Consider the following 16,218-nt stretch of genomic DNA (forward strand, 5'->3'; position numbering starts at 1 on the left):
GATCTCAGCACGTGGCATCCAAGCCCAGGGCCAACTCCCCAGACAGCCAGCTGTCTTGTCTGGAGCAGAGGCCGCCATTTTGCTTCTGCAGCGTCTCACTGTGTCGAGAGAAGCAAGGGGGCCAAGGGGCAGAGATGACAATATTCTTTACGCTTTCACATGTCGGGTAGATCGTCTGGCATCAGCTCCTCTTGGCAGGCAAGGTGCTTCTCGCCAGCAGCCAAGGCTCCAATCCAGGCTCCCAGGCCTGCTGAGGACCTCAAGTCACAACAGAAAACAATGCCCAAGACCCCTGAGCTGTCGTACAGAACACCAAGACAGGGAGCTGGCTGGGCCCATTGCAGCCATGGCTGGAGCAGGAGTGAGGTAACAAGGCTGGGCAGAGAGGTGGGGAGGGAGCTCTCTACACCGTGTGCAAATCCCTACTCCACATCAGGGAAGCAGGGGCGTTAAAAAGACGGCCTTCCAGAAAATCGCTCCACTCGGACCCAAAACGCATCTTCTGGAAGAAAACATAGAGGTGGAGGGAGTGGGGATAGCCTGCTGGAGGCTGGGGGACGAGGGTCAAGGATGTCAAGTGGTGGATGGGATGATTGTCCCACAGCCTAGAGACAAAGGGTGGGGGAGGAGAGAGTCAGGAAGCCAGGTTCTCAAGTTTCCGACTGGAGTGGAGAGGTGGGGTCCGGGGGTGTGGGGAGGGAGACCACAGCCCTGCCACCTGGGGGCCCTAGAGAGGAAGGGCTGGCTTTGGCTGCCCTGCAGAGCTAAAGCAACAGCACAGTATGGCACAGAAAGCATCCTTCTGGGACCACAAATAGTCTAGAAAGAGTCTTCCCCTAGTCCTTTCTGCAAGATTTCACCCTAGAAATGCTGTCCACAAATGATTTAGACATGGTTCAAGCATGGATCAGGGAGAGGGACACAGAGGGAAGCCATTTCTAGCAAAGCATTCCTCTTTGAGGTTTCTTGATCCCCCTCTCCCCCTTCCTAAAATCCCAGATTCTTAGGGTCAGTGCTCGAAAGCAACCCAAGGATTTTAGCCAAAGGTTCACAATTAATCTAAAACCCAACAAGGTTTGAATTGAGCCAGAAGAGAAGTGCTAGGGCCAGGAATGGCTTGTCTCCAGTGTTTCTTCTAGCAAGGAGGAGGAAGGATGGACAGATGAAAGGCTTTATAGCCTAGAGACGAAAGATGAGCTCAATCCAAGATGGTGCCATTCTTGCCATTATCCTCCTCCCAACTTAGAGAAAGTCCCTTCCCAAACAAAGACTAAGCCAACAAAGGAAGAACCACCCTCCTAGGTTAATACTAGGAAATACGACAAACCTGATCTCCCCTTCCCTACCTCTCTAGGCCTCCCTAGTCCTGCCAGCCCATAAAGAAGAAAGTTAACTACCCTGGATTTCTTGGGAACCCTGATGCTGTCCTACTACCCCTCTAAACACCAGGGAAGCTCTAGCCCAGACGCTTGTTCTCTTCTGGCAGAGCACCTTCCACGTTTGAGAAAGCCCTGCCTTGCCAGTCTCTGACCCAGCCTCCAAGACAATGCTCAGCTAGAACCTATCTTCGAGACAGTCTAGCCTACCCCCCTTCCTGTTACAAACGAGGATACTGATGTTCAGAAAGGGGAAGGGACTTGTCTAAGAGCAGAGCCAGGCCTCGGGCCCAGGTCTCCTGACTCTGCCCAGTGCCCTTACAGACAGCTTCAGGTTGCCGGTCTTGATGCCCCTGTGCCAGGGAGGTGGACGGGGGACGGACAAGTTGTAGACACGAGTGGATTCTCCAAGGCCAATCTTAATCCCTTCAAGTACACTGCAGTTGGAAGTATAGACCCAGTAGTTGTTTGCCACCTGGTTAGAAACTTTGCAAAATCTTTGAGCGCAAGCTCTCAATTGTTACGACAGAAATCCTCACATAAAGACTCCTATGTGACCAGAATTCTTACATGAACAAAAACAAAGCACTGGCTGGAAGATGAATCCCTTTTCTTTGACAGGCTATTGAATAAGGGGGGGGGGGGGGAAGCTTTTGTTTGGGAGTCAACAGAGGTGCTGAGCTTTCTCCTGGTTTGAAGGTTTAAGACGTTATTATATCAGAGAGTGCCCACCAGAGAGATCATGATTCCTAGGAAAGAGGCAGGTGGAGGGACGTTCCCTGTGTGTAGACCCTGTCTCCCAGGCTCACACCCCCAGAAACCATGATGATTCCTTGGACATACTAAATGCGTCCCTCCCTGTTACCTACTCCTCCCTGGAATGGCTGAAGAGGTAAAGCAAAAGCTGAGCAACTCTGCGTAGCCAGGCCCACTTGTATTACTTTACTGCCGGCAGAGAACCCTTTGTAAGTCACCCCAAAGGTCCCACCATGGGACCTTCAACAATTGAATGGATTTAGATAAATAATGGTACATGGATTAAAGTTAGAGAATTTACCATTTTTGCTTTCAAAAGTTTCTGAGACTAATTTTGGCTTCTGGCCACTGCACCAGGAAAATTTCTAGCAGTCTGCACTATTCCTCCTTTGGCCCAGGGCCCAGGAACCCTGACCCTCACCAGGGTGTCTCCCATTCAAAGCCCCGGACAAGAGTGACCCGTGGGCCTATGCACCCTTCCCAAGGATTATGTTCATCTCCATCCCTCACATCTCCTTTTCTAGAGGAGGGATATCAATTCTAGCTGATTCTGTGGAGCCTTCTCAGCCTACTCCCCTGGGACATGTATTCCTGCTCTTAGGGCAATAATAAGGCCATATTCTCAGACTAAAAAGTCAAAAACTTGTCTTTGATTATAAAAGTGGGATGCTCCGGCCATTCCAAGAGAAGAACACAACTTGCCCTTCTTTTGGGCCACATCAGTGAGAAGCCCTGCGTTTCTTCTGTCCCTCGCATCAAGAGGCCCACTAGAATAATGAGCAATCTAAAAGAACTTTCCTTGCCAAACTGGTACAATCCTTTCCTGACTGAGCACTGTGAGCTCTGCCTGGGGCTGGCAGGATCCTTCTGGTCATTATATGTTAGAATAGCAGTTAGTGAATAAAAAATGGTAATCGTGGCTACAAGGGCCTGACGAGGTCAGATAGAGGTCAGATAAGTGCACGAATCCTAGTGAACCAACTCCAAAATGGATCTGGATGACTCACTTTCTCCTCCTTAGTGCTCTCATACCTCCCTGGGGCCAGAGACCAGAGAAGACTTTGCCCCCTTTACCAGAATTCTCCTAAGTCTTAGAAACAGGATTTGGAATGGCCTCCAAAGGGCAGAGACTCAATCAGGCCTTTTCCTTCACAAATGCACGCATGTTTCCCAAATGTATTCCTTCCAAAAGCCTAGGTCTCCTTCCTTGTGTAGAAGGTCTCCAGTGTCTCCCTTGACTAAAGTTGGCTCTTCTCTTAGAGTAAACGATGCTGGCAGCCAAGTGAGCACTCACCAAGTTGCTCACTACTTACACAGCGTTCCGTGTGAACCCACAATATGTACAATGTGAGGGCACTCACTCTCCCAAACCCCGGACGTCCCTAGGGCACCCTGGATCGTTCTGGAAATCAAATGGACAGCTCAAAACGAAGGAATTAGAGCCACAGGCCCGCCTTGCTTATAACCACTTAAAAAGGGGTTTAACAAGATCAAAAATGCTCCATCCTGGCTAATAAACAATGTGTGCTCTTAGGGCACAGAGAAAAAATAGGGCTTTAGGCACTAAAAAGTGACACTTCACCCAGATCCAGCCTGGGAGAAGACCAGAGAGAAGGGGGGTGGGAAGGTCAGAAATTCCCAGCCCTTATTGGGTCCACACCCTACACGGGTTAGGGGAAGGTGCAGGGGTGATGGAGGAGAACACCGTTAGGTACACAAGTCCCCAGGGGAGCCTTCAGCTACAAAGCCCAATCACGCAGGCACAGCCTTCCCAGCCCTCCAACCCCCAACCGGGCTGGGGGCGTGGCGTCCACAGAAAGGGGCGTGGCCTCAGGTGGCAGACTTTTGATTGGGCTCCCGCCCTGGATGCTTCCTGTTCACAAGAGACCACCTGGGGAAGCGCGGGGGGGGGGGGGGGGGGGGGGGGGGGGAGCGGGGGATTCTCTTTTATTTTGGAGACAAATCAAAAGAGGACTGGGGAATGAAGCACCTTAAGCAATGCCCCCTTGTGACTTCGAGACCCCAGGGTCTTCACAGGCATAACTTTGGCTCAACAACATTTCCCTTCTCAGAGCCAAGGACGGCCAGTGAGGGAAAGGGTTGGGGGTGGGGGAAGGGATGGGGAGGAGGAGGATCAGGGGAGGTCGGTGCTGAGAGGTGGTCCCTGCCCTCCTCGGCCCCTCCGCCCGACCAGCACAGGAGGCCGTCCGGCTCCTTCTCCCTGGTACATAGGCATTATCTCTTTTTAAAATCTGTATATAATATATATATTTATATTCTGTATATATATATATTTATATATATATATTTATATGGTCTATGTACACGTATTGCACAGGCCTCTTGCAGCCACCCCTGCTCCTGCCTGGTCAGTGATAGCGGTTCCTCTTCTCTTCACTTCCTGATGTGTAGTCGCGGGACCTGATGCCGTTCTGAAGATTGATGAGAGAGTCCTTCATCTGGAAGACAGGGAACCCCACCCAGCTACGGGTTTGCACCCCCAGTGGGCTTCTTTGTCCAGCAGCACCCACCACGCCCACCTAGGGCAAGTCCCCTATCATGCCAGCAAGTTCAAGGGAGCCGGGCTCCTAAGACAAGGTAGGACATCGTCTCAGGCAGAAAGGGGACAGCCAGTCTAGCACTGGGAACCCCGAGGGTGAGGTTCACTGTGTCTCAGTGATTTGTAGTCCTTGTGTTGCTGAATGAAGAATTCTCTCAGGGTTAGGGCATGTGGGTGGCTCAGTCAGTTAAGCATCTGACTAGTTGGTTTCAGCTCAGGTCATGATCTCATGGTTTGTGGGTTCAAGCCCTTTCCGTACTGACAGTGTGGAGCCTGCTTGGGATTCTCTCTCTCCCTCTCTCTCTCTGCCCCTCCCCTGCTCGCTTTGTCGCTCTCTCTCAAAAAATAAATTAAAAAAAAAGAATTCCCTCAAGGTGCCTGGGTGGCTCAGTGGGTTAAGAATCCGACTTTGGCTCAGGTCGTGATCTCACAGTTCGTGAGTTCGAGCCCCGTGGGCTCTTGTGCTGACAGCTCGGAGCCTGCAGCCTGCTTCAGATTCTGGGTCTCCTTCTCTCTCTACTCCTCATGCTCTGTCTCTCTCCCTCCTCTCTCAAAAATAAACATTAAAAAAATTAAAAAAAAAAATTCCCTCAAAGCATTCAATTGCTATAAGGAACCACACTAGGCTGTCTTCTACTCATTGGATTTGGTTTCCCCATTGACCCTAACACTCGGTATTTCTACCTTTGTACGTTTTGCCACGTTGTTCCCCCCGCCTAGGACTCGTCTCTCTTGCCCATTCCAGTCTCACCCATTGTAAGACCCAGAACAAATCCAAACTTTCTCTGGCGCATAATCCTTTCTTATTCCTGGCCACCTGGAAAGCACTCACTAGGACTCTGCAGTGGACTCCTCTGTAATCGCTTTGTTTCATGTGTGTCTGGACAGCATATACACCCCACATGTCAAGCAGAGAATGGGCAGCTGAGTAGGCTTCTAGTTGTGACTCATATCACGGAATTAACCTTGACTGAATTTCTTCCTCTTAACCTCCTTTAAGAAACAGGCACACTAATATGGTTAGCTCAGTGGCAGAACCCAACTGGCTTGTCCTACCACGACGCATTTCGATACGGTCCCTGAATAAGCCGCTCTATGACAACACAGTGCAATTAACATTTTGTGGCACACGGTCATGGATTTTCAGATCCTCTGATCTCTGCCTAATCTACAGCTTTCTTCTCTCCGGTTCTTCTGTACCCCCCTCTGCTCCTTGGGGAGAGGGGGTTTGTTATTAATTCTTTTAGAAGCTACTCTTAAAGGGAACGAAACAAAACACCTATCCTGTTTTCCTCACCCCCGTCTTTCCTTCTCCTGGGCATATCTTTAATTCTATCAACCCTTCTTGATAGGACAGGTCTTTTGAAACGCCTGCTATGCTGTTTACCCTTAAAAAAAAAAAAATCCATGGCTTTAAAGCTAAACATGATATCCTAAAACACCTTCAGCTGGATCCTGACAGCTGCATTAAAACTCTCTCTCCTTGGGGCGCCTGGGTGGCACAGTCGGTTAAGCGTCCGACTTCAGCCAGGTCACGATCTCGCGGTCCGTGGGTTCGAGCCCCGCGTCGGGCTCTGGGCTGATGGCTCGGAGCCTGGAGCCTGTTTCCGATTCTGTGTCTCCCTCTCTCTCTGCCCCTCCCCCGTTCATGCTCTGTCTCTCTCTGTCCCAAAAATAAATAAACGTTGAAAAAAAAAATTAAAAAAAAAAACAAAAAACCCTCTCTCTCCTTAATTTAGAGCCAAGACCACACCATGAAGGGGAAATAAGATTTACTATTAAGGAGTGTCTCCCATGGGCCATCAAATCCCGACAGCAATTTCATGAAGTTACCATTATAATCATTTTATAAATGAAGAAACTGTAAGTCAGTAATATTATGTCCCTTGCTCAAGGTCTAGTTGGTGGCAAGGTCGGGATTCCACCTCAAGTCTGGCTGGTCACCAAACATAAGGAACGCCTTAGGAACAGAAGTTTTAATGGGAACAAGACAAAGCCTTAGTCTCTTATCTTCTTAACTGTCTTTAGAGCAAAGGTAGCTTCTTGCTGTCTTGGCAACTACATGGCAGTTTTGTGTAAGATGTTAACTTCTTCTGGGGGAAGTCAGACGCTCCCGCCCTTGATCAAACTAAACTTATTATTGGTTTTGCCCCAGGATTTTCTGAAACAGATGCATCTAGTTTTTGGAAGGAATACAGGCACCTGTACTAGAAGATGTTATGGAAAGATGACTTAGTTCAACAACCATTTTCCCAGACTAGCAGCGCAGCCTCAGGGGAAGAATGACGTATTAGGGGTTGTGTGTTGGCTCTGTGGTGTTCAGGGCGGGGGAGGGGGGATGGCATACATCAAAAGGAACTAGAAAATTAGGCCCTCTGGGAAGACAAATCGTTGTGAAATGGAGGTTCTCTCTTTGAATGCCTGTCAGATGGCTGTGAGTTGCCAAAAAAGAAAAAAGATTGGTCCTTCCGTGCAACCTACAACTTTCCTGCAAACCTCATTGTTATTATTTGGGGGAGTGCACCTGTGTTTCCAACAGCCCATCCCAGGATGGCTTTAAAATCAGAACATCAGATGGCCCAGGGTAAGAATGAAATGGGAGAGTGAGGTCCGGTGGGTGGGGATGGGGATGGTGATCCTTCCCAGAGCGCAGGGAAGGAGCTCCATCTCCGGAAGACGGGGGCAAGGAGAGAAGGTGGGGACATCTCACCTGGTCAAGAAGCATCACTGAGGATTTGATGATCTCCCTCCATTTTTGGAGCTCAGTATCATGGTACTTTTGTTGGGACTCCAAGAGCTGGGCCCATTCTGTCTGAGACTGGGGTAACCTGTGGGGTAGAAGAAGGGGTACCCTGGCAGCTGGAGTTATGCTCAGTGGACTCTCCTGTGCTCCCAGACCCCTAGAGGACAGAGAGTCACATCAGACTGCTTTGTCCTCCACTCAATGCCCCCCGGTTCCCCTGTGCCCCCGATCTGAAGCAGACTAAAGCTACGCGGACAGTTTTCATAGCTTGCCAACGGATGCATCCCCAGGGGTTACCCACTGGCCAAGGGCAGCAGGGCAGTCCCAAGGAGACTGGGCAGCAGGAGCTGGGGCACGGTACCGGGTGGGGTGAACGTGGTGGCAAAGGGAAGAGGCGAGGATTACCTTTCTTGGAGCCTCAGACCCTGCCAGGCAGTGAGGGTCTGGGTGGTGTATTCCAACATCCAGAGTTTATAGAAGAGCATCATGTTAAGGATGACCAGCAGCACCAGACTAGGGAAGAGACGAGGGGGGAGGGGGAAGCAACGGCCATGAGACGTCATCGAGAATGCATGCTCCCTCTAAAAGCCAGGGATGTCCCCCACCCCAGAGGCAGCTGCTGTCCTTAACCAGTGGTCACCTGAAGCACTGCAGTGAGTGAGGTGGAAGGATGCAGCAAGGGAAAGGAAGGGGGGTGAAGAGAGAGAGAGAGAGAGAGAGAGAGAGAGAGAGAGAGAGAGAGAGAGAGACTCTCATCTGGAGGGGCCGGGACACAGCAGGAGAGCCATGGGGAGGTATGTGGGTAAAGGCATTGGGAAAGAGAGACACGCAAGAGCCACCCAGAGTCTGGGTGCCTGGGGGAAGAGGTAAGATGGAGAGGAAAAGAGATGAAGGGTAAAGGAAGCGATCAGAGAGCCAGTACCTGAAACAGATCCTAATGGGAGCAAGGAGGAAAAACGGGGAGGAGGCAGAGGTTAGAACAGACCAGTGCAGGGGTGGGGCGGGGAGAGCTGCACTGTAACCAAGCCAGAGAGCAACTGAGAGGCTGGGGGAAGGAAACACCGGAAGCAAGCATCCATGGATGAGGAGACCCAGCAAGCAAGGAGCCAGAGAGAGCAGCTGCAAACAGATCTTCGGTGACAAATCGAGGCAAGTCCTCCCACCCACCCAACTCGAGGCACAACAGAAGGTCAAACTGTGGAGCATCTGCCTGATCCACGTCACAGGTGTTAGCGGGATGCCTTAAAAAGGGCAGTCTCCTCCTGGTACCTGCCCAGTCTCAGCTGGGGTCACGAGGCTCCCCGGTCTGGGCCGGAACTGGTCAGAGACAGGGAAGTGGTAAGGAGGATCCGGGGGGACAGAGAGCCACTGAGAGAATGGGGACATTCTCTTCTTCCCTCGGTGTCATTGGCTGCCATTAAGATCATCTTAGGACACAAGTCACGGAATAGAGAGATGAAGACCTGGGTAGCAAGGGGACCGAGAGACACACGGAACTGGGAACAATCCCGGCTTGCTGCTTCAAGGTTCTTAACTTCTGATGAAGTTCCCTAGCTTCTCCGAACCCCCTTCCTCAACAGGGACAGTGCCTACCGTGCTAGAGCTGTGACATGCATGGGTCGAAGTGGACATAAAGCACCCTGCACCCAGGAAGCCCTCGACGAAGGGCGGTTTTATCGTTAGAGGAGGTACAGGCCCAGATCAGGATACACACAGGAAAAGGGAAGATGGCATCCCGGGAAGACAGAGTGAAAGATGGAAAAGGACCAACAAAGAAAATCTGACACTATGCCTTTGACCTTTTGAAGTGTGTGTGTGTGTGTGTGTGTGTGTGTGTGTGCGCGCACGTGCGTGAGAGAGAGAGAGAGAGAGAGAGAGAGAGAGAGAGAGAGAGACTGTGCTGTTCTCTGCATGGAAGGTAGTATTCCTGGAGCTGGCAGCTGCAAATGCCTGACCCTACTGGGCCGTGTTCTCAGGGCTCTGTGAGTTCTCCAGAAGAATCTCTAAATATTGCGTTGACTTTCAACTGATACCGTCTTTAATTGTATCAGCACACGCCAGAGGAGATCGGAATGCCCACCTCTTCAGCATGTGCCGCACACAATCTCAGCTCCTGCATTTGGGTCTGTGTTTAGTATAATCCTGCCTGTGCTCAGTGAAGGTCCAGGGACACCCCTGCATGCTGAGGGAGGGTCCTGCAGTAGTCTAAACGGAGAAAAGAGGAGGGAGAGCCGAGCTGCCTCGAGGCAGGTGGACGGCGGTGCGGGCCTGCCAGACGCAGGGTGGTCTGTGCTACACAGGTCCATCCACATGCACATTGTCAGCAGATCCCTCGCCTGAGCCCCCTGGTGTTGAAAGGTGAGGTCTGATTATCCCAAACTAATAAAGCCCCAAAGTTAGTTAATGCCATGCTATACCACTGACTCAGGAGAGCAGGCCTACTTAAATAAGTCAACATGCAGAAAAAGCTCAGGGAACTTACCTGAGGTTAAAGTTTTCTATTTCCCAAACCCAACCAGGAGAGACTTTACAGAACAGTACGAATCACGTCAAATGGATGCTGCTAAATGTGAATTTTACTGGTCTTACAGCTGTCTTTGCATTTGACTTTTTCTAGGATTTATTTATTTATTTTGAGAGAGAGAGAGAGAGAGAGAGAGAGAGGGAGAGAGAACACGAACAAGCAGGGAGGGACAGAGACAGATGGAGAGAGAATCCCAAGCAGGTTCCGCATTGTCAGTGCAGAGCCTGACACGGGGCTCGAACTCATAAACCATGAGACCATGTCCTGAGCCGAAACCAACAGACGGCTGTGTAACTGATCTGAGCCACCCAGACACATCCCTGCATTTGATTTTGTGAAAATAACTTTGCTTCTTAGGCCACTAACAGAAGAATTTTCCATCTACTTTTGTTACATACACAGTTAAGGTTAGCAGAGAGCCTGCCTCACGTTCCTCACAGGGGCCTTGTCTGCAGCCCTGCTCTTTCTCGCCCCCACCCACCCCGCTGTCCTCGGAGGATGGTCTCATCCGCACCCATGGCTTTCATGCTACGGCTGACTAAACCAGCATCCGCGACCCATGCTTCTCTGCCTCACTCCAGGTCCGCATCAGCAAGTACCTGTCACCTCCGCCTGGATATAACCTTCGGCAGCTCAAGATACACCCGGAATGGAGCAGCTTCTCTGACAACCCTGTGTCTGTTCTGTTAATGACACAACCATCTACGGGTGCTCGCTGCGGTCATTCCTCTTCTTCGGCTACCCAACCGCGTGGCTAACGGGTCTTCCCCCTGCAGGACCTGTCAGCCCCAATCGCTCGCCTGCCGGACAGTCACGCTCACCTATGTCACTGCCACTTACTCTGACTGGCCTGCCCGCCTCCAGCCCTTCCTTCTCTAGGCTTCCGCGCATGGCTCTCACAGTGACTTTTTCAAATAATGCAAAAGTGGGGCGTCTGGGTGGCTCAGTCGGTTAGCGTCTGACTCTCGATTTTAGCTCAGATCATGATCTCACGGTTGTGGGACTGATCCCCACGTCGGGCTCTGCGCTGACAGTGCGGTGGCTGCTTGGGATTCTCTCTCCTGCTCTCTCTGCCCCTCCCCTGCTTGTTCTCTCTCTCTCTCTCTCTAAAATAAATAAATAAACATTTTGGGGAAAAAAAAAAAAGGCAAAACAAACCATGTCACTCCAGGGCCTCCTTCAGTGTTCCCTCATGGCTGGGCTGTGCCCCTGCTTCTGCCTCTCTGAAAACACTTTAGTGGGGGTTGAAGGAGGGAGGAGGGGGTGTCACAAAAAGGAAGATCTGGAGGCAGGCTAGTGCCTGGTGCATGACTGGCAGGGCCTGCGTCTAGGCAGCCCCCACACCCCTCACCAGCTGTGCCCCCGTAAGCTCACGGCACAGCCCAACCCCCAGGAAAGGCGGGGGTAGAGGCACCAGGTGAACAGAGCGCGAGCGGTCAGCACTCGGCTGTCTCAGGCACCCCGCGCTCACAGGGATGCAGGGGCGTCTGGGGCGGGCTGCGGGCTTACTAAATTGCAGACAGCTGTGCTCTCCCCACCCTACACCCGCATTCTTTCCATGCCCTCTCTCCCTGCCCAGCATCCTTCTGTGAATGGCACTGAGCCTACCGTTTTATAACATTATGGCACTATTATAAATTATTTACATGAACATATAAGCATACGCCTTTCTGGACTGTAGTCATTGATTTTGTCTGGCTCTCCCGCCAAAGTGGGGGCCCAGGAGTGCATGGTCCTTGCACCTGGCACACAGCAGAGCCACAGAACATCCCTCCCAAATGAACGAATGGGCTCCGAAGATGCTGTGTAGCATCTCTACGTTAGCATTTTCCCAACGGTGCGGTAATTCTGAATTTGCTGCCTGTCCTATCCCCTTGAAACTGAGTTCCTAAGGGCATGGATGCAGAGAATCCCCTTCTCAATCCCGAAGGCCTAGCTTACAGCAAATGCTAAATAAAACAGAGAAAAAGAAGCAAAGAGGCAAGGAATGACGGACAGAGCGACTGATCTGAAGGAAGAAGCCTAGAGGACAAAGAAGAAGCAGGGCTGTGGTGTGGGGGTGCTCATACGCCTGAGGGGCCAGCAGGCAGGGAGGGCAGGTTGGGGAAGAGCCTGGAATCCCTTACACACAGCTGATAACCAGCAGCAGCTTGGACACACTCTGCAGGTGGAAGCCGTTAGGGGTGTCCTCGGGGACATGCCGTGTCTGCGTGGAACCTGTGGGGGAGAGTAAAGACGCCGTCACTATTTTGGCGCTCAAGTCCGCTGGCTGCTCTGACGGCGGTCACGCACAGAGCCTCAGGGGATGAAGGACAACGTCCGTGGCGCTGTCGTGATGACAGGATAGATACACCCGGCCTCCACAAAAGTACAAGGGAAACTCCTCGAGGGCAAGGTCTGGGGTGGGCCCAGCAACGCGGACATTAAAGTCACCAAACGCACGGGAAACTCAACAGCCTTATGTAACTGGGACACGCAGGGGCGGGACAAAGTGCCCACAGCTTAGCCACGGCTCAGGCAACAGCCCGCGGCGAGGACTAGAGACCGCTCTCCCCCCTCGCTTTATTTATAACCCGCTACGAGATGCTGAGCAAGTCTCAATGCCTGAGACTCAGTTTATTCAAACGCCGTGCTGGTCAGAAATCCTACGTATAAAACACCTAAGGCGGGGTGCTCCGGTTGAGACTGAGGGGAGGGACGTGGAAGGCTGGCTCTTTCCTCCTCTCCTGTCCCCATCCTGAGGAACGCCCACGGCTGTGCGAAGCATAGCCTAAAAACTGCCAGATTAGCCGTCTCTAAGGCTTCTTATGGCTGCATGTCGCCATGGCTGAGAAGACATGAGGTTGTGCACGCTGGATGCAAGGGGGAGACAGGTCAAGGGAGTCCACTGTCCGGTAGGGCAGGTCCTCAGTGGGCCTGTGGGGGCCAGGGGAGGGGGGCCGCCTTGGGCTCTCTGACATTCAGGTTATGAGGTCATCTCTGGCGTCTGCACTGGGGCTTGTCCCTGGTGCATTTGCCCCAAGTTTGGAAGCTGCACATTTGAGTCTATCCACAGGGACACGGAGTTCAGGTCACGTCTACTCAGCAGACCCCACACGTGGGTTCAGCAGGGACTGAGGACATTAAAGGGCAAAGGGAAATAGGTAGAGGATCCGGAGGCTGAAATTTAAGGAGTCGTGTGCAAATCATACACAATCTATACCCGAGGATGCAAAAGGAGCGTGTGCACGCATACGCCTCGGCCTGGGCACACGGCTCTGGGTCAAAGCCCTGAGCCACGCCCCCACTCCCACCTGGCACGCACCTGCCACGTGTTTGATCCTGTGGCCCACATCTTCATCAGTGGGTGTGGTGACGGGGCTCATCACCTCTTCCAGGTGAGGCACCCGCAGGTGAGCATGGGGGCGCTTCCTCCTCCGCACCGTTGGGGGCTTGCTGGCCTTCTCTTTGGGAGACTGTCTGTGCATCTCAGCCAGGTAGGTGCTCTCCGTTTTGGTCAGCTCGCTCTCTGTCACAGACGAAAGGCCATCTGCCTATACCTCCAGCTCGACACACTGGCCTCCAGAAACAGCTGTCTGCTCCTAGCTGAGAGAGCCATCTTCCCATACTGTACTCTGGGACACTGAATGCGAGGGCGGGGGTCCCTCGGGGATGGCCACGGGCCTCAGGAAGCTGGGATTCAGCCCCACCCCAACCCCTCTTCAGGGTTGCTCAACATTTTGTAGACCTAGGTCCCCAGGATCTGCACCCTCATGCGCACAACTTGGGGCATACCCCATTTCCTAATGGAAGCATTCACAGGCTTTTATTTCCTCTCCATAACTGAATTACCACCAGTGTAATCAGATGGGAAAGTCACAGATCCCGTAAAAGTTACAGACAGAATCTCTTGGAAAATGCACACGTTCCCATACATGCCCAATTCTGTATCCATTTCTGGGGCGGACTTAGGGACCCCATGATACTCCTTCCCCATCTCAGTCTGCCCTCCCTCCACTCTCCATGTCTCCTGGTCCCCTGGATGGTGGCGGCCGGATGCAGTTCAAGCAGCACCGATGGCTACAGCGCATGCTCACCCAGGTGGCGGAAGTAGTCCTCCAGCCCACTCCAGAAGTTCTTCTCGATGAAGGTCTTCACTAACCCCCAGGGCTGTTTCCGATAGCGCAGCTCTGTGGAGACCCTGAGGGAAAAGCCAGAAACGCGATCAGCCATTTCCTGGGCAGACCCTCCCCTGCCGTGCAAAAAGAAATTCAGGTTTAAGTCCACACTTGATCTTAGCCAAAAGGCCGAGAAGCGATTTCAGGTTTAAGTCCAAAGCGGCTTCGCATTTGTGCCGCACTTTACGAGGTGAAAAGTCCCTTCACACCACACCCACCACGCCATCTGGTCTCCCTGGCCGCCTTTGGAGATCAGTGGAACTGGTGGCTTTATCCTCACTTTGCAGGTGAGACAACGGGAGTTCTAGACTAGTCTAGCGGACCGAAGGCTAACAACAGGGCTCTCGACTCCAAGCCCATAGCTCTATTGTGACACCACGCTGTCTCCTCCAGATGGTGCCAGCCAGCCATGGGGGTCCTTTTTGCTTTCTGCAGACACTTTCAAGTCCATATCAGGCTCTAGGGTTCCATCATTCCCACCTTTCAGAGCATGATCTGCTACCAGCCCTGGCTCTTGCCTCCCCACCTTGACCTTGCCAGCTCTTGCTTTTTTCCAAATATTCTCCCTCCCAGTCACGGGTCTCTCTGCTTGCATACTATCCCCTTCCACTCCTACACACAGCGGCTCTGAAACAGGGCTCCTGTCTTTTTAATGTTTATTTATCTTGAGAGAGAGAGAGAGAGCACGTGAGCACACACACGGGAGGGGCAGAGAGAGAGAGAGGGAGAGAGAGAATCTCAAGCAGGCTCCAGGCTGTCAGCACAGAGCCCGACACGGCAGGGCTTGATCCCACAAACTGTGAAATCATGACCTGAGCTGAAATCAAGAGTTGGACGCTTAACTGACTGAGCCACCTGGGCACCCCTATGCTCCTATTTTTACGGCTGCCTGCCCTCCTCTCCCCCCAACCGTCCTCAGGGACGTCCTGGCCTGACGTCAGCATGCCTACGCTTGCGAGCCACCTCACCCTGTCCCCCGAGAAGTGTTCAGGGGGTTACAGGCGGGCGCCTTTCTACAGAGGTTTATCTGAGGTCAACAAGCTGCCTCTGTGTGAACTGAATAGAAAGAACGTCTAGTCAGGAAACTCTCCAAAGAAGCTGGAAGGGAGAAGCCTAGACACTGTGCGGGGGCGAAGGATGGAGGGGACAGGAGGTACGAGGGGGCGGCGGCGGGGGGGTAATAAAGGAAGGAAGGAGGGAGGTTTAGATAAACGCAGACAGCAGCACAGACACCCCCCCAAAAACTGTTTTTTAAAGAGGAGGATGAGAAAGGTGCAGGCCCCTTTGAGACGTGGGTGTGCAGAATGTCCCGATTCCCAAGAGGGCTCCCTGTAGCCTTTCACCAAACACCCATTTTATTGCCACTGCATGAGCGAGGACATCTGTGCACACCAGGGACTTCCTGTGAACCCGCTCAGGCCCTCCAGACGCCACACCTGAGTCGACTCTTGTTCCGAGCCACGCGGGTGAGGGTGTAGCGATTGATGGTGTAGAAGTAGTCGTGGTAGGGCACGTCGTGCGTGAGGACCTCGGCGTCTATCACGTAACATTCACTCTCCTGGCTCGCCTTGTACATGGTCTGTGGGGAGAAGGGTCCACCGGACATCGCTAAAGAGAAGCAAGGAAGGGAAGCATCTCCCCTGCCCACCGCACACTTCTAGGCGGAGGACCCAGAAACACTGGGAATGGGAGGACGTTAGGTGTTCCCACCTCAGGGCTAGACGATGCTTGCAACCCGGGAACTTCTTCCTGGCGTACTAGCCCTGATCCTTCTTCCTGCCGCTCTTCGGGGCCCCTGCCCTCAACTCACCTGTGTCTCCCTGACAGTGGCAGTTTTAGGAGCCAGAGGGTTGGTAAGGGTGATGGTATAGAGAATCACTCGGCTCTGGTTGCCATTCTCTTCCTTCTTCCATGGATGGAAGATGATATCTGAGGGTGGAGAAGAGCCCTGGGATGAGGGAGGGAAAGAGGCATGCCCTCACCATATCCGAATTTCCCCTCCAACTGAACTCTTGACTGTACTGACTGCCGACTGACCCCCAACCAAAAGGAAGCCAGTGGGAGCCTGAGCGCCCGGAGAGGAGGAGGGGAGGAGGGGGAGT

General features: G+C 52.5%; 1 protein-coding gene across 13 annotated transcripts in view; it reads right to left on the reverse strand.

Moving 5' to 3' along the window:
* Nucleotides 1–3,568: 3,568 nt before the first annotated feature.
* Nucleotides 3,569–16,218, reverse strand: part of GRAMD1B (GRAM domain containing 1B) — a 237,700-nt gene continuing 225,050 nt past the window's right edge. For 12 of the 13 annotated variants that reach the window (XM_053203949.1, XM_053203956.1, XM_053203945.1 and 9 more), the window contains 8 exons: nucleotides 15,927–16,045; nucleotides 15,553–15,695; nucleotides 14,036–14,139; nucleotides 13,264–13,467; nucleotides 12,086–12,176; nucleotides 7,841–7,948; nucleotides 7,403–7,592; nucleotides 3,569–4,591 (listed from right to left, as the gene is read on the reverse strand). In XM_053203949.1, the coding sequence (XP_053059924.1) occupies nucleotides 4,502–4,591; nucleotides 7,403–7,592; nucleotides 7,841–7,948; nucleotides 12,086–12,176; nucleotides 13,264–13,467; nucleotides 14,036–14,139; nucleotides 15,553–15,695; nucleotides 15,927–16,045 (1,049 nt within the window). In that variant the 3' untranslated portion in view covers nucleotides 3,569–4,501. The remainder of the gene's footprint in view (nucleotides 4,592–7,402; nucleotides 7,593–7,840; nucleotides 7,949–12,085; nucleotides 12,177–13,263; nucleotides 13,468–14,035; nucleotides 14,140–15,552; nucleotides 15,696–15,926; nucleotides 16,046–16,218) is intronic. The other variant, XM_027036783.2, reaches the window with a different exon arrangement.

This window comes from Acinonyx jubatus, chromosome D1 (genome assembly GCF_027475565.1).
Source record: "Acinonyx jubatus isolate Ajub_Pintada_27869175 chromosome D1, VMU_Ajub_asm_v1.0, whole genome shotgun sequence".
Taxonomy (NCBI): domain Eukaryota; kingdom Metazoa; phylum Chordata; class Mammalia; order Carnivora; family Felidae; genus Acinonyx; species Acinonyx jubatus.